The 21,314-nt window shown below is 40.0% G+C and overlaps 1 protein-coding gene and 1 non-coding gene across 2 annotated transcripts; one reads left to right on the forward strand and one right to left on the reverse strand.

The window, feature by feature from the left end:
* Nucleotides 1-4,197: 4,197 nt before the first annotated feature.
* On the reverse strand, nucleotides 4,198-4,323 carry LOC121825577 (U6atac minor spliceosomal RNA). Its single transcript, XR_006067901.1, has one exon. It is a non-coding gene; the product is annotated as a U6atac minor spliceosomal RNA (small nuclear RNA).
* Nucleotides 4,324-10,022: 5,699 nt separating this feature from the next.
* On the forward strand, nucleotides 10,023-21,314 carry Znf605 (zinc finger protein 605). The gene is given in 8 exon segments (XM_076561291.1): nucleotides 10,023-10,278; nucleotides 10,407-10,527; nucleotides 16,487-16,603; nucleotides 16,606-16,707; nucleotides 16,710-17,026; nucleotides 17,029-17,434; nucleotides 17,437-18,250; nucleotides 21,191-21,314. Coding segments are annotated over 8 exon segments (2,016 nt in total). The 5' UTR covers nucleotides 10,023-10,263.

Here is a 21,314-nt window from a genome sequence, read left to right on the forward strand (position 1 = left end):
TAAGGATCTGGGTTTAGTTCCCTACACCCACAGGTCTGCTCACAACGTCTGTAACTCCAGTCCCAGGGAAGCCGAAGCAGACATAAATGCATTCAAAAACACCATAGATTGGAGGTTGGAGGGAAGCACAGGACGCTTTGTGATTCACTAGGTTACATGGTTGCATCAGTGCACCAAATAACAACAGTAGCTTGCTTCATTAAAGGAAAAACTAGTGTGTATGTGAAGAAAAACAAAAACACACGGAAAGGTGAACTCTCTCCAAAATGAATCTTAAGTATGCAGGTAATGCAAAGGAGCACAATTTAAGAAGGTTTCCTGTTTTAAAACGTTTTCGTCCTACCTCTTAACTACTCAACGAAATGTAGATGTACCAAGGAAAGCAAAGCTTCTGAGAATTTCTGTAGAAACATTGTTCTCAAAGTGATCTGGGGAGAATGTAATTCCCTCTTGCTTAAACAACAAACGTTTATCACAGTTATGAAGGCAGAAATCCAAGATTAAAGAAATTGTTAGCATATTTGGTTCCTAATGAATATTAGAAATGCTGACAGCAGTGTTGAAATGTCTAATTTGGGTATAGAAACCAAGAGCATTAAACCTTTTTAACCACCGAGTCTTATCTCTAGCCCTACAATTGTGTGTGTGGGGGGGGGGGGGGGGCGCGTGCGCAGTGTGCCTGTGGATTAAATTGAGGTTATTAGACTTTGCTGCAAACTTTAACCTTGACTCTCTGCTCTCTTGTTCTCCCTTCCCTCCCTTTCCCTTCTCCCTCCCCTCCTCCATTTCTCCTCCTTCTCTTTGTCCCTTCCCCCTCTTCCTCTCTTCTTTCTCTTCCCTCTCTTCTTGTCCTACCTGCTCTCTATTTTTTTTCCCAGTTTCAGGAAGCTAGTCATCTGATGCTTTCTGCGATTCTGTGACCTACATTGGGATTGTATTCAAGAACCAGAGTGTGAGCCAGGGAGTCCACCATTGCTTGGTAGATGGGTCACCAAGGACAGAAACAATCACACAAACATGGTGCCTGTCATTACTGGGCAGACACAATCACTCCCAGGCTTCTGCCACCACTGCAACTGCCAGAACTGCTCTCAAAATCTAGGACTCAAAACTTGGAAACTGGCCAGGTTGCACAGGAACTTGGTGCTAGTGATCAGAAATGGGGCAAGCTACGAGGATAGCCATGGCTTATGCAACCCACTGCTCTCTGCTTTTTCTTGGCTTTTACCACTGATGGGAATTCCAGCCATGTCCCCATGATCACATACCGGCCCCCCCGGGGGGGGGGGTGAGGGCACTTAGTCATTTCCACCCAGTCATTTCCAGGTCCTACATAACCCATGTGCTGTGTAGTCATGTAAATCACGAGCAGCGTGACCACGTGATCTATGCGCATTCATGGAGCAGCCACGTGGGCCTGTGTACACATACGCAGGATGGTCCTTAAAAAGTGGGCCCCATGTCCTACCCCCTTCTTCCCTCACATGTCCTTCAGCAGGCCTGATCACATCTATCGCTTCTCCCTTCTTTAATAAAACTCTTGTTAGTGGATGCTGTTGTGTTTCATGACTTTTCCTCACAGGGTAAGAGTGCCTGTCCTTCAGCAGGCCTGATCACATCTATTGCTTCTCCCTTCTTTAATAAAACTCTTGTTAGTGGATGCTGTTGTGTTTCATGACTTTTCCTCACAGGGTAAGAGTGCCGCTAAAAACCATCAACCACAAATCCTAAATTCAGGGTGGGTAAGATGGCTCATCAAATAAAGGACACTTGCTAAGAAGCCTAATGATCTGAATCATCTATCTCTGGGTACATGATGGAAGGAGAGATTCAACTCCCACAAGTTGTCCTCTGATCTCTACATGTGTGCAGTAGCACATGCATGCATACACATACACACACACACACACACACACACACACACGAATAAATAGTGTATTTTTTAAATCTTATATACAGTTACCACCAGGACCTTGAAAAGAGCATCTTGGAGAAGTCCAGACCTGTACTTGTGGTGTATGTCCCTACTCTAAACTCTCCAGCCCATTGACTCTTCCCTATATAATCCAGCCATTTGGCTATGCTGGTCCTTCTTACCCTTTTTCCCTTTGGCACTCTGATCTCCAGGCAAGCTTTATTTGTTAGAGCACAAGCAAAACATCACCACAGCCGGGCGGTGGTGGTGCACGCCTTTAATCCCAGCCCTCAGGAGGCAGAGCCAGGCGGATCTCTGTGAGTTCGAGGCCAGCCTGGACTACCAAGTGAGTCCCAGGAAAGGCGCAAAGCTACACAGAGAAACCCTGTCTCGAAAAACCAAAAAAAAAAAAAAAAAAAAATCATCACCACAGGACACTGTGTGCAGAACTACCAACTTGCCAGGCTGTGCACACTGGTGAAATAGTGGGAAGTCTGTCACAGGAATAACAACTTCTTCAGTGGTCTCTTTACGGGGTCACAATCTGGGCATAACAATTAGCATTTGTCTTCTATGTGTTCTTCCATTTTTTCACGATTGTGTATTTTTTTCTGCTTTTTCATGTCTTTTGGTAAAAACAATTTAATATGCTTTTGTTTTCTTAATGTGGATGAATCATGTTTTGCTTTTATTACACTTTAACTTGTTGGTATCTGCTTTTATAATTAGTTTTGTTGTTGTTGTTGTTGTTGTCTGCTTTTTTCCGTCTTAAGACATGTCTCCTATCTTCCAAGCTGGCCTTGAGCTCACTGTTGAGAATGATCTTGAGCTCTGATCTTCCTGCCTTCCTATTTCCAGTGTTAGGATTACAGGCTTAGGTCAATTTGTGCGGTGCTAGGAATTGAAGCCAGGGTTTCCGTCATGATGGACAATCACTCTACCAACTGAGCTAAATCTTCGGCTCTAATTCAGTAATTTTCTTCTTTCCAGAGCTGTATTTTATTTTCCCTTAAATTCTCGTTTCGTTTATTTCCGTTCTTTTTGTTCAGTGCTACTGGACTATGAATATTCAAACACAGGATCGATAACAGACTACGGAACAGAAATAAAGCCAATGCCTCCCTGCACGGACATAAATTGGTCCGTGTTGAGAGGTTTCTTGGAATGAAGCCCACCCTTCAGTCCGGGCACATTTGCTCCAGTGGAACTCTGGGAAATGTAGTCCTGTATAGACACTTCCACTGTTGGATCACGTCCACCCTGAGGCTGTCAGGTTCACCATCGTGGTCGTTGGCGACCCCAGAGCTTTCAGGCACTGGTCGGAGGCAGCGCGGAGCCTTAGACAGGCTCACAGCACATGCGCAGGATGGGAGGTCCGACTGCGGCTCTTGTCTTGGCTCGAGTTGAGGCGAGACGGACCCTGGGCGTTCTGAGGGGTAGAAGACACCGGCTTCAGTGTACTGTTCTATAAGGAGCTTGGGGGCGTTGGCGGGATGGGCAGAGGAGGAGTCTTGACTGATGCTGCAACCCTGTCGGGGTGTGACTTCGGAGGACGTTTAATTTGGGGACGTTTGAGGATTAGATGGTGGAGCATTTGAGCATCAACCATTTGAGCCTGAGAGTAGGTTTAGTTGCGAGGTCCATGAATTCCCCAGACAAGTCATTTGTGGAATTGCTTTGTAGGTTTGTATGCCAGTGAGTCCTGGGAGGCAGGTATGTGTGATCTTTCTGTCAGTGAACCGCAACTCTAATAATGATCAGTCATTTGGGTGCCAGTGAGTATGGTGTTGTTCTGGAGTTGATTTGCAAGTTGTGTTGTGGATTTCATTAACTGGAAAGCATGTTGTGAGGACATTAGAATCTTGTCTTCCTGAGAAACAGCAGAGGTTAAAAATGTTGTGCCCAGAGTCCCCCAAAGACCACCAAGAGACCGAATCCAATGCAAAAGCAAAGAGTCTTTTTTTCTGCCCCCTGGAACTCACTCTGAATTACAGGCTGGCCTCGAACTCATAGGGATCTGCCTGCCTCTGCTTCCTGAGTGCTCTGCTTGTAAAAAGACATTTTACTATGACTTTTTTTTTTTTTTACGATGATGCAGCAGCAGAGCAGGAGAGATTCCGAGTAGCAATGGGACAGGTTTTTTGTTTTTGTTTTTGTTTTTCCATTCCTCACAGCACATTTATTTCAGTAATTCCATTATGTCGGTCCTTAGCATGGGCATGGTGTTACACAATTTTCATACATATAATCACATCCAAAACAAGCTCTAAGATTGAAATTGTAAAAAACAGTGGTTAGATGCCATGAAGTAGGTGGCAATGCCTTAACCGTATGTGTGTTGTTAGGCCCAAGGGCCTCTTCCATCCTTGTCAAGGGGAGCGCTAACCTTCTCTCCTTTCATACAACACGGGGCAGGGTTTTTAAAGCAAGGGGGGCTTGGGGATCTACAGACTACATAGAAACAGACTCAGGGTAGGTTTGTGTGAGTGGCAATCATGTTAGTAACTTTTAATTGGCTAGGGTTAGTTGGGGGTTACAGTTATCCATTTTGGGAAGGCCTGGACAAGTCCCAGGCTCTGTCCTTGACTCATACATGTAGCTCTGAGTTGGTGAGAGGTCCCAGACAGTAAACACCTGGCTGAACCTTGAGCAGTCAGAGTACGTGCAGAAAGGGAGCTACTGCAAGGACTATGTCTTTTGTTCATGGCCCTCCCAGAAACTGCTTGCTCAAGTCTCAGGAAACTGAAATTGAAGCCTGGTCTCTGAGAGAAGACTGAGCAGCCTGTTATGGTGTCTGCCTGTTCTTTAAAAAAAAAGAAAAAAAAACCCTCCCACCTTTTGTATTCCAGGAGAGGCCCTCTGTAAAGAATTCTCATCGCACACAATATTGATGTGTCTGGCTGTGTTCCTTTGTTAAAAATGACAAACCTGAACAGAACTCCTCTCCATTTTTATCTTGCCTCAGACAATTAACTGAACTACCCACCAGTCAGTCCCAACAAAAAGATTTTAAAACAAACTGATTAAGTTTCTTTTCTTTTCTTCCCTCAGTTTCCTGGCTCTTTTTCTCTCTTTCTTTCTCTCTTTCTTTCTTTCTTTCTTTCTTTCTTTCTTTCTTTCTTTCTTTCTTTCTTTCTTTCTTTCTCTCTCTCTCTCTTTCTTTCTCTCTCTCTTTCTCTCTCTCTCTCTCTCTCTCTCTCTCTCTCTCTCTCTCTCTCTCTTCTTTCTTTCTTTTTTTCCTGTTCTGAAACTCACTTTGTAGACCAGGCTGTCCTGGAATTCAAAGAGATCCACCTGCCTCTACCTCCCGAGTGCTGCTGGGATTAAAGGCATGTGCCACCACTCTGGCTCTTGTGGCATATACAAATGTTGGTACTAGAAACTAAACTTGGGTCTTTTGGAAGAGAAGCAAGAGCTCTTAACCAATGAGCCATCTTTCCAGCCCAGAGCAAAGGTTCTTTTTTTTTTGTTTTTTTTGTTTTTTTTGTTTTTTTCGAGACAGGGTTTCTCTGTGTAGCTTTGCGCCTTTCCTGGAACTCACTTGGTAGCCCAGGCTGGCCTCGAACTCACAGAGATCCGCCTGCCTCTGCCTCCCGAGTGCTGGGATTAAAGGCGTGCGCCACCACCGCCCGGCCAAGCAAAGGTTCTTAAGGATGGAGTGTGATACAGGCCTGGCCCAGATGTGGCCAGGATCGATGAGACATGCCAGGATGTCAAACTCCATCCTCTTTCATACCCACTACTTGTGACATCTAGTCTGAGGCTTTAAATTATCTGAGTTCCCAGCAAGGGAAAACCAAGATTTACACCTCCAAACTAATGACATTAACTAAAATAACATACAGGCTACCACTCTCAGGAATAAAATAGTTCCTGTGAGAAGAATAAAGGGAGGAATCAGGAGTAAGAATGTATTCTTAGGTTCCAGACTTTTGAACAGAAATTTCTCTCTGGAAATCTCAGGACAGACAGAAGCCGTGACATATTGAATTTCTTTCTTTTCTTTTCTTTTCTTTTTTTTTTTTTTTTTTTTTTTTTGGTTTTTCGAGACAGGGTTTTTCTGTGTAGCTTTGCGCCTCTCCTGGAACTCACTTGGTAGCCCAGGCTGGCCTCGAACTCACAGAGATCCACCTGGCTCTGCTTCCCGAGTGCTGGGATTAAAGGTGTGCGCCACCACTGCCCGGCAACATATTGAATTTCTTAAGCATATCAGAAGATGACTGAGTCAAAGTTGGGTTATTTGTTTATATACTATGGTAGTTTTTTCCCCATAGAAATGATGAGGCATGCATGAATCTACAACAGGAAAGGTCTAACTTTAGACTCTAAATATATTTGACTCATAATAAGAGAAAACATGAAAATGTTTAATAGCTATTTAAATGGGTTGTCTAGTGAACAAAGTTCTAAATAGCAACTCTGTGATAACCAAACATATTTCCCAGGACTGTTTCTTACAGAATTCCTTGATGTATGCTTAGAATATGAATTTAAAGAACTTGGACCAGCCAGGCATGGTAGTGCATGACTTTAGTCCCAGCATTCGGGAGGCAGAGGCAGGCGGATCTCTGGAATTCAAGGCCAGCCTGGTCTACAGAGCAAGATCCAGGACAGGCACCAAAACTACACAGAGAAACCCTGTCTTGAAAAACAAAATAAAACAAAACTTGGACCACTGTTTTGTAGAAACTAAGACAGTTAGACAGGAGCCTTAAATATACATTAGTTTGGACTATAGTTTTAGAAAGGAGAACTCGTCATCTAGCAGGCTGGTCGTTAAAGACTTTCGTCTGATACTCATAGTCTCTCAATTGGATTTCTTCTGGGTTTTTTGGTTTGTAACTTTTTGTCAACGTGTGTGTGTGTGTGTGTGTGTGTGTGTGTGTGTGTGTGTGTGTGTGTGTAACAGCTTTGGCTGTCCTGGAATTTGTTCTACCTCTGCCTCCAAATGCTGGGATTAAAGGCATGCACCACCATTGCCCTACTTAATGTTTTGTTATTTATTCTTTTGTTTGTGAAAAAGGAAGTCTTACCACTTAGCTAACATCAACCCTGTTGTTCTTTCCTCCCTTGTTTTCCTTTTAAGAATTTTACTGTGTACACAAATATTCAATAACTTTGACTTTTCCTTCTCTTGAGACCTTGTTGTGTGTAAAAGCTCAGATGGGCTGACCAAGCTGAGCTTTAGGAGCCAAGTGGTTAGTTAAAGTTAAAGTAGCAAACCACTGGTTTGCTGAGGCCTTCTATCACTTCTGCAAGGGAATAAACAGGAACGCAGACCGAAGAAGTACTTCCCAACCTCCCCCGAGAATGGTCTTGTGCAAGGTCCATTAGCACAAGTGAAGGGATATCTCACTACTTACTGCTGAAGGAGCTCTGAACAAAAGTCTTTCAGTTTTATAGACCTAGAATATGGACTGGAGAAGGGCTGTGAGTAGAGAAGTGTACTGGGTCCTGAATCAGACTGAAGACAAGTGTCCTAGGGAGATCATGATATGAGCCCCTGAAGAAGAATTCAGAGAAACAAGAAATAGAGCATCTGAGTTAGGAATGCAAGAAGGCATAAGACCATGACCTTGTGATGGATATAGTTGATACATGTAATCCCAGCATCTGAGATTCATAAGGCAGGAAGATCAGGAGTTCCTGAATTTCATGACTTGAGTGAATCTTAGCAGGTACATTACCAGGAAACAGTTGTTCAACACAATAGAGAGCTAGGAGGCTTCTAAGTTCTGTATGGATACTTTGCCCCTAGCACTAATTTATGACTCCAGATTTTGGCCAGCAAGTTGGAGCTGATTTGAAGGTCTTCAGGCTGAGATAGTATCAATGAGATCAGAATACCTACAGAAGTTAGTCCTAGATGGAAATGGGAACTTGCAGTGTAAGAACAGATATTAATTATGCAGTTATGCTAATAGGACTTTTGCCCTGGAGCTTTTAATCTGGTCTGGATTTTGTCTGGTTTTGCTTTGTTTTGTTTGAGAGAGGGTCTAACTTAGTCCAAGGACCATTATCATTACCATTACCATTATCCTTAGTAAAAGGATACCCTTTGTACCTTCATGTAGCCCTTAACCCCTAGCTAATTCTGTTTTGAGAACATATTTGAAAGGCATGGTCAAGAGGACCAAAAGTAGGACTCCTGACTTGGCTTCTCACCATGTCTTCTCACAAGACTTTCAGAATCAAGTGATTCCTGGCCAAGAAACAAAAGCAAAATTGTCCTATTCCTCAGTGTATTCAGATGAAAACTGGTAACAAAATAAGATAAAACTCCAAGAGAAGAAAAGCTGGGTCTGTAAGGATTCACACAATGGCAAGACAGTTTATACTGAATTGTGGGTCATCAAGCAATCCTACCACGTGGAGTTCAACATTTTAACCTGAAGACTTGGTCGTGTTTTAAGTTGGGGGGGGGGCGTAGTTTGTCCAGTAATAAAATGTAGAACATTCCAAAAAAAAAGAGGACCAAAAATTTGAGGCTAGCATGGGCTACATTATGAGCTCAGGCCAACCTGGGTTACGTAGTGAGATCCTGTCTCAAAGGGAGAAAAAAAGAAGAAACAAAACAATTGGGGTTTGTTTTGTTTTTACAAAATATACCTGTCCTGAGACTTAGCCCATACACCCACATAAAATTTACCTTCTTGGCTGGGCATGGTGGCACACACTTTTAACCCCAGTACTCAGGAAACAGAGACAGGCAGATCTCTATGAGTTCAAGGCCAGCCTTATCTACGTAGTGAGTTCCAAAACAGGACTACATAAAGAGACCCTGTTTTAAAAAACAAAACAAAACAAACAAACAAAATCTATCTTCTTTTTTTCCCCAAAATCTTTCTTCTTATCACAGATTCTCGAGTGACAATTTTACAAAATCTAAATACATCTTATTATGTATATGTATGTGCACACATTTTATTTTGTTTATTGTTGTTGTGATGCTAGTGATAGGCTTCGGCACATGTTGGACAAGCATTCTGCCACTGAACTCCATCCCTACATATCTTAATATTATTTTTTATTAATCCAAATACAAAGTTGTACCTTAGGTCTCTATTCTTGGGGCTTGCTCTAAATCTTTCTCCTTTCTTCTGTATCCTCTGCCCCTGTTGGTGTTAGCATTTTAAACATTTACATAAGTTCAGGAAAAGCTGGTCTCTGCTTGCTCCAGGCTTTAGCTTTCACATCAAGAGCCACACTGTCCCTGTCACCATTCCTCACAACCTGTGTTATGCTCCTGTAGTCTTTTCATAACTTTCCCGGAATGTCCCTTCCTCTGCCTTCCTTGTTTGTATTCTCTCTGAAGGTTGCCTAACCCCAGTGTCTCATACCTAGTGCTCGCAACCTGTTTTGTCCCATCCCCGTGTATACTTGTTTCATACTGACAATGCTTTGTCTGCTAGTGATCTGGAAAACTAAAGATTCTGACATGGCTGTTTTCTACTCAGCATTGTATTGTTCAATTCCTATAGAAACATTAGTCATTCAATATTTTCATTTTAGAAGATACCTAAAAGATGCCTGCCTACTTTTTCTGACAGGAAAGAAGAGAGTGTCAGTGTATTCATGTGGCTTCATTTTGTCAGTGGCCTGATGTTTAGAAGGCAGAAGCCAGGAATGCTGGAGGTCATTCCTATAAGGCATTTCTGCTTAACTGAAAATTGTACTCAAATACCAATGAAACCTTCTTTAAAAACTACTTTACTTATAAAGACACCCTTCTTCAATTTCTCATTAAATGGATAGGTATGTAGATGTATAAATTAATAAGGTAATGCTTTTTTATGGGGAGCAGTCTGTTTTGTTCTTGTTGATTTAAGAATGGGTCTCACCATGTACCCCTGGCTGGCCTGGAGCTTCATGTATAGACCACCACTGCCAGCCAGGGACCGTATTGTTATGTAGCCAAGACTGCCTGGTACCTGGGATTACAGATGTGAATCACTCACCCAGCTCACAATTATATAAATTTTAATACATTTTATTTCTTCTAGAAAGTATAACGCAATATTAGTATATCATAGTGTTTATTCATCTCTGTGTGACTAATTGTCCCAACACTCAGTGTATAAGAAGAAACATTTACCTTTCAGTTTCTGTGGTTTATCAGATGCTTACCTCTTTGGTTCTGGAACAGAGGCTTGAATAACACATAAATCCAGATGTTCAGAAGGGCTGAGGCCATCCCAAGGTGCAGTAGGGAGATGATCTAGTTTATATATCCTCATAGGAATTTTGAGCCTTGATTTCTTGCTGTATGTGGCTTTCTATGAGGTTACTTAACAGTGTTACTGCCAGATTTTCCCAGATTTATGTCCTGTAGTCAGTGAGGTCAGCTCATGCTTGAAAGCAAAGTATACATAACACCAATAGTGGGAGTCAGAGATCACTGAGGCTGTCTGCCACAAATAGAGAAGCAAGCCTGTAATCTGCAAGGCCCCATGATAATCACGTCACATCAAACAGAGATTATGCTTTTCAGATATCATTTGAGGATGTGGATGTAGACTTCTCATGGGAGGAGTGGCAGCTGCTTAACCCTACTCAAAAGAGCTTTTATAGAGATGTGATGTTGGAGAACTGCAGCAGCCTTGTCTTCTTGGGTGAGAATTTCTGCTGTAATTTAATGTGTGCATAGTAACCATCCCTCTGATGTGTGTACTGATTTGGATATACATTTTACATTTCTTCGTTTCTATAACATTTCTATATATGTTGATTTTTTTTTAGTCACCTGCTTTATGTCACAGTCTTTAAGGTTTTTTTTTTCAGATTCATTTATTTTATGTGCATGTGTGTTTTACCTGAATGAAAGCATTTGCACAACATACAAGTCTGGTGCCCACAGATACCAGAAGATGTGGGTTGGATCCCCTGGAACTGGAGTTACAAATGGTTGTGAAACACCATGTGGGTGCTGGGAATTGAACTCAGGACCTCTGGAAGAGCAGCCAGTGCTCTTAACCTCTGAGCCATCTCTCCAGCCCCAAGGTTTTTTTTTTAAACACCAATTCTATACCTAAACCTTTAAATATATAAATTAATCACCTCATTATTGTTTAATACACTTCATTAGTTTAGATGAAATAGAATATATATATATATATATGGTTTGCAGTACTAGGAATTAATGCTAGGATTTTGTATATCCTAACTGCTTTTTTGTTTGTTTTCTAGACAGAGTCTTAGTATATAGCTCTGGCTGTTCTAGAACTTGTTTTATAGACCAGGCTGACGTTGAACTCATAGAGATGTCCTGACTCTGCCTCGTGAGTTCTGAGATTAAAAGCATGTACCACTGTGCCTGGCTTCTAGCTCTTTTTTTTTTTTTTTAACTGTATTTTAAGATACCATCTCACTAAGTTGCCTGGACTGGATTTGAATTTGCAAGGCTCCTGAGTAGCTGGGATTAAATAAATGTATTCTGTGGTCTTATTTTTTAGATTTATAGATTTATTTATTTTATATTTGTGAGTATTTTGCCTGAATGTGTGTATGTGCACCATGTGTGTACCAGGTGCTCAAGGAGGTCAGAAGGTATCAGATCTCCTGGAACTGAAGCTATGGATTATTGTGAGCCACCATGTGGGTACTGGAAACCAAACCTTCTGCAAGAGCAATGAGTGTTTTTAATCTTTGAGCCATCACTCCAGCACCTTATTGCTATTTTAAAATTACAGTCTTTGAGTCTGGGCATAGTAGTATATGCCTTTATTCCCACCACTTAGGAAGCAGAGGCAGGAGGATAAGGAGTTTAAGGCTATCCTCAGCTACCCAGTGACTTTGATGCTAGCCTAGGCCAAATGAAACCTTGGCTCAAAAAACCCCACAAAACACAAAATTACTATGTTTTTTCTCTCACTTTTTGTAAAAATAACTTGCTAGAAATTCTGCAAGCAGACTCTTATTTTATCTTGTGATTCTTGCTTTTAATCTCCAGACTTAAGCCAGATAATGATAGTAATGCACACCTTTAATCCCAGCACTTGGGAGACAGAGGCAGGCAGACAAGTTACAGGACAGCCAAGGCTATACAGAAAAGTCTAGAACACCCCCCCCCCCAAAAAAAAAAAATCTCCAGATTTTATTGTCCTTCATTTCTATTTATGAAACATCAATCTCCTTCAAATCAGCAACACTGGTTGGTCCCTTCTCTCAAATTCTAATATTTGATAGATAATACCTTTATTCCTTACCAAAAAATTTATTCCTGAAAAAAAAAAGAATAATTGCTTTTATTTGAGATCCTGCTAGATCTTCCATCATGGAACTGAAGTAGAAACCATGGAAGAATGCTGCTTACTGGCTTGTTCCTCCTGGTTTGCTCAATTTTTTTTCTTACATACCCAGGACCACTTGCCCAAGAATAGCACTGCCCACAGTGGGCTGGGCCTTCCCACATCAATCATCAATCAAGAAAATGTCCCACAACCTTGCCTACAGGCAAATAGGATGGGGCATTGTTCTCAATTGAGGTTTCCTCTTCTCAGATGACTTTAGCTTGTGTCGAGTAGACAAAAAAAACTAACCAACACAACCATCTTCAGTGATGAGCTCAACTGATTTGATGAAAGTGATATTGGCTGTTATGCTCAGAGAATAGTGATCTACAATATCACTTTAAAATATTCAGAAAAGATGTGGTTGTAAATGTAATTCTGAACGTTTTTATTAAATAAGAAACACAGAGCCAAATGCAGAATTAAAAGCCCAAGAGGTCAGAGCAGCAGCCAAGAGCTAAGACCAAGACCGCCTTCTTACCCCTTGCTGTCGTTGTCGTCCTTCCCCTGAGAAAGAGACCTACTTCCTGTGTGTCTATCTTTTTTATTGACTTTCTGTTCTGCTTTCTCATTGGTTGTAAACCCAACCTCATGACCTCCTCGTCACTGCCTGTCTATACAGACCTCCAGGTCTCTATGGTTGGTATTGAGATTAAAGGAGTGTATCTCCATGCTGGTGGTGTCCTTGAACACACAGAGATTGGCCTGTCATGTGATCAGGATTAAGGGCGTGTGCTACCACGCCAGACTTCTGCTAAATGGCTTGTTATTAGCTCTGACCCCCAGGCAACTTTATTTATTAACATACAAATAAAATCACATTTCAGCACAAATAAAATATCACCATATGTGGTGGCACACATCTTTAATTCCAGGACTTGGGAGGCAGAAATAGGTGGATCTCTGAGTTTGAAATCAGCCTAGTCTACAGAGAAGTTCCAAGGCAGCTCAGGTGATACAGAGAGACCCCGTCTCATAACAAACAAACAAACAAATAAACAAACAAATAAAATATTCAATAAAATCCTGTCCAAAATATTCTGCAAAGCCACAAGTGGTAGCACATGCTTCTAATCTTAGCATCTGTGAAGTAGAGACAGAACAGTGAGTTGGAATCTAGTCTAGCCTTCATAGTGCATTTGAGTCCAGGGTATATAAAACAAGTTTGAGGCAAGCCTAGAATACACAGTGAGTTCTTTTATAAATAAATAAATAAATAAATAAATAAATAAATAAATAAATAAATAAATAAACAGACGGGGCCGGGCGGTGGTGGCGCACGCCTTTAATCCCAGCACTTGGGAGGCAGAGCCAGGCGGATATCTGTGAGTTCGAGGCCAGCCTGGGCTACCAAGTGAGTCCTAGGAAAGGCGCAAAGCTACACAGAGAAACCCTGTCTCAAAAAACCAAAAACAAACAAACAAACAAACAAAAATAAACAGACGGGACTGGACAGATGGCTCAGCAGTTAAGTTTGCTTACTATTCTTCCAGAGGATCCGAGTTCAGCTCCCTAAACCCACGTTGGGAGGCTCACAACTAACTATAACTCCAGGTCAAATGATCACACGCCTCTGTCTTCCATGGGCACCTGCACCTATATGCCTATACCCACACTTAGACATACCCATATACATAATTAATAAAATTGATCTTTAAAGAATGAAAGAATATTTGGGAGTATAGCTCTATAGTAGATCAATTGCCTAACTTGCACAAGGTCTTTGGTTCAATTCCCATTACCAGAAAACAAGCAAAAGTACAGAAAAACCAATCAAATAAAAAAAATTAATAAACCGTCATGTGGAAACCAGAAATGATTGCACTTAAAAGGCAAAATACTGGGCTGGAGAGATGGCTCAGCCATTAAAGGCTAGGCTCACAACCAAAAATATAAGAGTTTGGTTCCCAGCACCCATGGCTGTCTCTCCAGCCACCAAAAAAAAAAAAAAAAAAAAAAGGCAAAATACTATCCTAATATTACACAAATATTTTTTTCTTTGCATAGGGTCTTCCAGGCTGGCCTCAACTCAAGTTTCTTAAGTCTTCAACAATAACCTTGAACTTATGATCTGCCCACTCTAAAGTTATATAAAGCATTCTTGTGGTTTGCAATTCATATTTTTAGTATTACATATAGATTAATTGTATTTGTTTATGGGTTCAATTATTTGCTCAATTGAAAAGGGATAAATGTCAAACTGTGATTAAAGTAAACTTGAGAGGCTGAGACAGAAAGCACCACAAGTTCAAGCCCAGCTTGACCTACAGAATGAAACTGTCTGAAAAAGCCAAAAGAAAGTTTTGGTGAGATGGATCAGTCAATAAATGCACTTGCAACCAAGCATGACACCCTGAGTTTGATTCCTGAACTTACATGGTAGGGGGAAATAACTGACTCCCCAAGTTGTCCTCTGATTTCCAAACATGTATGGAACACACATACACACAAATAAATAAATGTAACACATTTTTTTTTGTTTTGTTTTAGTTTTTGAGACAAGACTTCTCTGTGTAACAGTGCTGGCTGTCCTGGAAGTCACTCTGTAGACCAGGGTGGTCTCAAACTCACAGAAATCTGCCTGCCTCTGCCTCTCAAGTGCTGGGATTAAAGGCATGCTCCACCACCACCTGTACAAAAACATTGTTTTAATGATGATCAAGTTACCCATGTCAGTGATTCAGTTGATGATATTAAGAGTGATAATTTAAAAGGATTTTTCATTTTTATTTTGTGTATGTATTCTCTACTTCTACCATGGGGGCCCTAGGGATTGGACTCAGGTGCCTCTACTCACTAAGTCATCTTGCTGACTCTGAGATTGTTTTCTTCCTTCTTTTATTCATTTACTTTTTTTTTTTTTGAGACAGGATCTCAACTATGTAGCTCTGGCTAACCTGGAATTAGCTATGTACACCAGGTTGGCCTTAAATGCACAGAGATCTGTTTTCCAAGTGCTGGCATTAAAGATGTGTGCCACCACAATGAGCTACTGAGATTTTTTTAAAATGAAACTATGGTATGGAAAAGTAATGTTTCTCATCTTTCAGATATAAAGTTGGTAGCCTGTGGGGCTGGAGAGATGGCTCAGAGGTTAAGAGTACCTACCAACTGCTCTTCCAGAGGTCCTGAGTTCAATTCCTAGCAACCACATGGTGGCTCACAACCATCTGTAATGAGATCTGGTGCCTTCTTCTGTATACATAATAAATAAATAAATCTTTGAAAAAAAAAGTTGGTAGCCTGTACTTGCTTACGTCTTGGCCAGTGTTTCTTCCTTTATATCATTCAAAAGTAAAGTGTGTTCTAATGTTTCTTTATATTTGTTTAGTCTTAGTTTTCAGTATGTTTTGTTTAGGTAATTACCTGCCTTCTATGATCTGTTTTTCTTGTTTTTGGGGGTTTGTTTTTGTTTTTGTTTTTGTTTTTTTGAGACAGGGCTTCTCTGTGTAGTTTTGGTGCCTATCCTGGATCTTGCTCTGTAGAACAGGCTGGCCTTAAACTCATAGAGATCCACCTGGCTCTGCCTCCCTATTGCTGGCATTAAAGGTGTACACTATGACCTTTTGTATCTAAGTTCTGGATATATACTTGAAAAATCACAGGTTACTGAATATTTATAATATTTGTAATTTAAAATGTTGGTGAACTAAGAGAGACACCACAGGATGTAATAAGTCTCAGTTCTCCCTGCTGCTGAGAAGCCTTATTACATCCTGCAGCTTTGCATTTATTGATTGTTATACAAGAAAACTTTTAGAAAGTCAATTTCTGAATACCAGAGCCTTTAATCTGATCTAGGAGTTGTCTGAAGGAGCTCATCACATAAGCAACTCTGGTTTGTCAGGAATGCCTTGTAACTGAGGTCATGTAAAGTTTTTGAAGCCCCCAAAAGAAAAGCAACTCCATAAATCTCAGATAACAATCACTGATACTTATAAAAGATTACTTCACAGCCATCACTCTTGAGTAAATGCCAGGTACTGTGGCTCTTCTAAATTTCCTACTACATTAAAATTTCAATTTCATGTTTCAGTATCCAAGACAAATGCCTGGAGTTCTAGTATTTGGGAGACTGAGTCGGTAGGATTTTGAGATGGAGGGTTGTATGGAACATATAGTAAAACTGTTTCCAAAAAAAAAAGAAATTAGCCTAATTAGGATACATTATTTGAGGGCTTACCTTCTCCCCAGGATTTCAGAAGCTTTATTTGTAAGTATAGTCATTGAAGAAATTATACAGTGTGGTTCTTTTTTTTTTTTTTTTTTTTTTCCTTTTAAGAAATCTGGCTAGAAAGTTATTCTGAACTATCTCCTCAAAATAAGCAAGATAAGCTTAAAAGAATGGGAAGAGGCTATGGAAATGATGTTTTGGAGGAAATATTTCAGTCAAGCATGAACTTGTTTGTTTAGAAATGAGACTTCATAAATGTGGCACACGTGAAAAAAGTCTAAAACATCCTTCTGATTTTTTTGTTCCAAAAAGTAACTCTGGAAGAAAAAAATCAAGGTCAGTATGAAATTATTATTTTATCTAAAATCTGACAGAACCTATAGTGAAGTAAAATACCATGATTTTAATAAATGTATAAAAACTAGCAGTAAAGAGACAGGGCTCATTACAAATCATATAACAAAGTCAAGAGTCTATTTATGTATGGAATGTGGTAAAGTTTTTAACAAGAAATCACAGCTTACTATACACCAGAGAAATACAAAAGAGAAGCCCATTGGATGTGGGGAAACTTTTGCACAAAAGTCACTGCTCTCTATTAATTAAAGGATTCACTCAGAAGAAAAACCATATAGTTCCAGTGAATGTCAGACCAGAAGGCTTTCAGTAGGAAGTCACTGCTCATTCAGCATTAGAGAATCCATACTGGAAAGAAGCACAATGCTTGTAGTAGTGTATGTGCAAAAGCCTTAAGCAGAAAACCACAGCAAAAAAGACATGAGATAATTCATACAATAAGTAAACCTTATGGTTGCAAGGATTGTGGGAAAGCTTTCTCTCAGAAACTGAAACTTATCACTCATCAAAGAACACATAAAAGAGAAAAACCCTATAAATGTAGTGATTGTGGAAAAGCTTTCTTTAGGAATTCACAATTTATTACTCATCAGAGATCACATAGAGGGAAGAATCCTTATGTATGTAGTAAATGTAAAAATGCCTTCAATAGAAACTCCCTTCTCATTAGGCATCAAAGGACTCACACAGGAGAAAAACCAGATGCAGTGAACATAGTGAGGCCTTCATCAGAAAGCCACAACTTATTAAACATCAGATGACCCATACAGGAGAGAAGAATTATCAATGTTGTAATTGTGAAGAAGCCTTTTTCAAAAAGTCAGAGCTAATAAGACATCAAAAAATTCACTTAGGAGAGAAACCTTATAGGTGTGAGTGTGGAAAAGCATTCTTTGGAAAGTCACAACTCCTAACACATCAGAGAACTCACACTGGGGAGAAATCCTATAAATGCAGTGAGTGTGGAAGGGCCTTCTCCCAGAAGTCAAGCCTGGTATCACATCAGAGGACACATACAGGTGAGAAACCCTATGAATGCAGTGAATGTGGGAAAACCTTCAGTGAGAAGTCAAGCCTTATTCATCACCAGAGAACCCACACTGGAGAAAAGCCTTTTGAATGTAGTGACTGTGGGAAAGCGTTTGTATGGAAAACACAGCTCCTTCGACATTAGAGAATTCATACAGGTGAGAAACCCTATGAATGCAGTGAGTGTGGGAAAGCATTTGTTCAAAAAGTGCAGCTCATTAAGCATCAGAGAAATCATACAGGAGAGAAGACCTATAAATGCAGTAACTGTGAAAAGGCTTTCTTTGATAAGCCACAGCTTATGCTTCATCAGAGAATCCATACAGGAGAGAGACCCTATAATTGTGGTGAATGTGGGAAATCTTTCACTAGAAAATCACATCTTATGAGGCATCAAAATATTCATACAAGAGATAAAAACTATGGGTGCAAACACTGTGGTACTAAATGTCTCAGGAAGTCACATCTCATCATACATCAAAGAAATCATAAATAGAAGCCATATAAATGCAAGGGACTTGGATAGATGCTATCAGATGTCCTCTTAACACTTCTTAAGAATACATAGAAGAGCCTCCTATCAAGACCATCATGAAAAAACTTTGGGAGTTGGGAATCACAGAAAAGAGACTTTTTGTAGAGGCAGACAATATGAAAAGGAGTTTTCCCAGACGACACAACTTATTGCCCCTTGGATAACTTGTCAAGGTAGCAATGTTTTCAGTACTGCTAGAGATAGTGCTGGAGCTTTCAGTGAGAAGTCACAAGTATTAAACAGGAGAAAAGCTACTATAGCAAGTGAGGCAAAGATCTCATCAGAAAAGGACAACCCATTGACCACTAAAGAATTCTAACAAAAGGATACCCTGAATAAGTTCACACTGATGATTTTAAGATTAATTAGTGTGATCCTACTCAAGTGATTTTGTAAGGAAGTTGTGTTCATTGTATATGAATCACTACAAAAAGTAGTCTTTGTTTGTTTGGTTGGTTGGTTTTGGTTTTTCAAGACAGGGTTTCTCTGTGTAGCCTTGGCTGTCCTAGGCCTCACTCTGTAGACCAGGCTGGCCCCAAACTCACAGAGATCCACCTGCCTCTGCTTCCCAAGTGCTCGGATTAAAGGTGTGCTGCACCACTGCCCAGCAAAAATTGTCTTTTAAACAGATGTTTGTAAAGACATCTGGTTTATGCTGTGGAGAAGTAATGGATCAGATGAACTCTCTTGTCTTAAACAACTAGAAACTGTAAATATATGTGAAATGTTTTTACTTTAATGTTTTTAATTGCCGTCTAGAAGATTTATGTATTTGTGGGGTATAGTATGGCATTTCAGTATACATACATAATGTGCAATTATCAGATCTGGGTAATTGGTTTAATATGTATTACTTCATGTATTTATCATTTCTCTGTTAGGAATATTCAGAATCCTCTTGATTAGCGTTGGGTTGTTGTTGAGACAAAGGTCTCACTATGTATCCTTGTCTGGCCTGGAACTCTCTAAGTAGTCTAGACTGGCTTTGAACTCACACTAATATGTCTGCCTCTATCTCCTGAGTGCTGGTATTAAAGGCATGTATCACCATGCTTGGCTTCTATTAGCTATTTTCGAATACTTGGTTTTGTTTTATGCAGTTACATTGCTGTGCTGTTATTTGAAGTTATTCTATATAGCTGCACATCTGGACTCATTAACTATCTACCCACTCTCTTTCCAAATCCTCCCAAAGCTCTAGTAATAACATTTATTTTCTTCTTTAAAATCATTATTAGTGTTTAAAATCCATGTGCAATGTTTATCTTTCATTGTTGGTCTTATTTCATTTCATATAATTTCCTTGAACTATCTATATTGCTAAAAATGACAGAAATTCTCTCTTTGGTGGATGAATAATACTCCTGTGTACACATACCACATTTGCTTTTTCTATTAATGTTCTGTTCAGGCACTTAAGTTGAGTCCATCTCTTCAATAACAATGACTTGGACATAAAATAAACACAGGTTAATAGTCCCCATAATAGACAGACAAATGGGGGTGAACTTTATTACCCAACTTACTGCCTGGTAGCAATTTCCAGGTGTTCAGGAATGGAACCAAACTAAATTCTACTGAACTAAAATGACAGGCTTAACTTTGGATGAGCTCACAGTATCTATAGTTTCCAAGGAAAGTCCTAGAGGAGATGGAACTTCGAAGTGGTGGGGCATCAGAAATCTGAAGGATTTCCCTTGAGTCCTTTGGCTTAATCAAAGTTTGCACATCTGTCTGATAAAGGAAACATCCTGATGCCAGGATAGAAAGCACAGGATGGAAAACAGTAGGTTAGTGGCTTCTGGACCTCATTGAAGGCTGGAAATAGGTTCCTACCAGTCAGAGGTGAAACAACTTGGAAAGTATGGGCAGTGTGTAGCAGATGGACGTTTTAGTATTAGAGCTAATTATTCCTACTTTAAAGCTACTGGTCCACAATGTCTGACATAAAAAAAAATCATCTGGCATTCAAATACTCAAGAAAATGCTGGGCATGGTGGTACATGCGTTTAGTCCCAACACTTGGGATACAGAGGCTGGAGAATTTCTGAGTTTGAGGCCAGCCTAGTCTATATATAACATTTTCTAAAGGTTCAAATGAGACTAATAGGGATCAAAACATTACTGAACTTTTTTTTAATGCTTGGTAGAATTAAGAGCAGTTTAAACATTGAAAATCAGTGAACTTGATAAGTAAAAATTATTCCAATGATATACAAAAAGAGAAAACAAACAAGCAAAAGTGCATTTGAAGGCTGGTATATAAACCAGGTGATGTAGCATTTATCTGGCATGAGTGAGACACTGGTTCAATTGCCTGTACTGCCAAATGAGGGAGGGGAAGTGTTGTCATCCAGATAATCTTAGCCCTTTGTCAGATAGGACAGGAGGATAGTGACTGTATCTCAAAAACTTAAAAAATTATTTGAGGAAGAGCTGAAAGTGTTCTAAGCATGATAAAAAAAAAAAAAACTAACCCCATGGGATGCTCAACAAACCCAAGGCTGAAGTACACAGAAAATCTCAGTAATGCACACCACACTGGTGAAAACCAGACATCAATTGAACTGTTTAAAAACACCTAAAAAGAAAGAGATAATACACAGGACCAAAGAGTGGCAGCATGCCAGCTGGTCAGAGATATATAAGTTAGAAGATGAAGGGGCATGAAGTAATGCAGAGTATAAATTTATAATTAATTTGAATAGAAGAACAGTTCTGGGAATAGAGGCTCTGTGGGCAAATATAAAAATGTTTTAAGATTTTTTTTTAAAATAAATTGACTGTTTAGGACCAAAGCATTTATCACATATTTTAAGCTTCTAGGCTCTTAGAAGTTCAATAGCACTTAAATGATAATAGTTTAACTATGGCTGCATCATCTGGGTCAGTAACCTGTTCTTGAACTCTGGTGAGCTGTATGTGGAGCAACTGAAGATCAGGAAATGTATGTAGTACTGGTTCTGTGCTGATTGCCCTCTACCTCTGTCTAGCAACTCAGAATCTATCTTCTAG

The sequence above is a fragment of the Peromyscus maniculatus genome, chromosome 23 (genome assembly GCF_049852395.1).
Source record: "Peromyscus maniculatus bairdii isolate BWxNUB_F1_BW_parent chromosome 23, HU_Pman_BW_mat_3.1, whole genome shotgun sequence".
Lineage (NCBI taxonomy): Eukaryota > Metazoa > Chordata > Mammalia > Rodentia > Cricetidae > Peromyscus > Peromyscus maniculatus.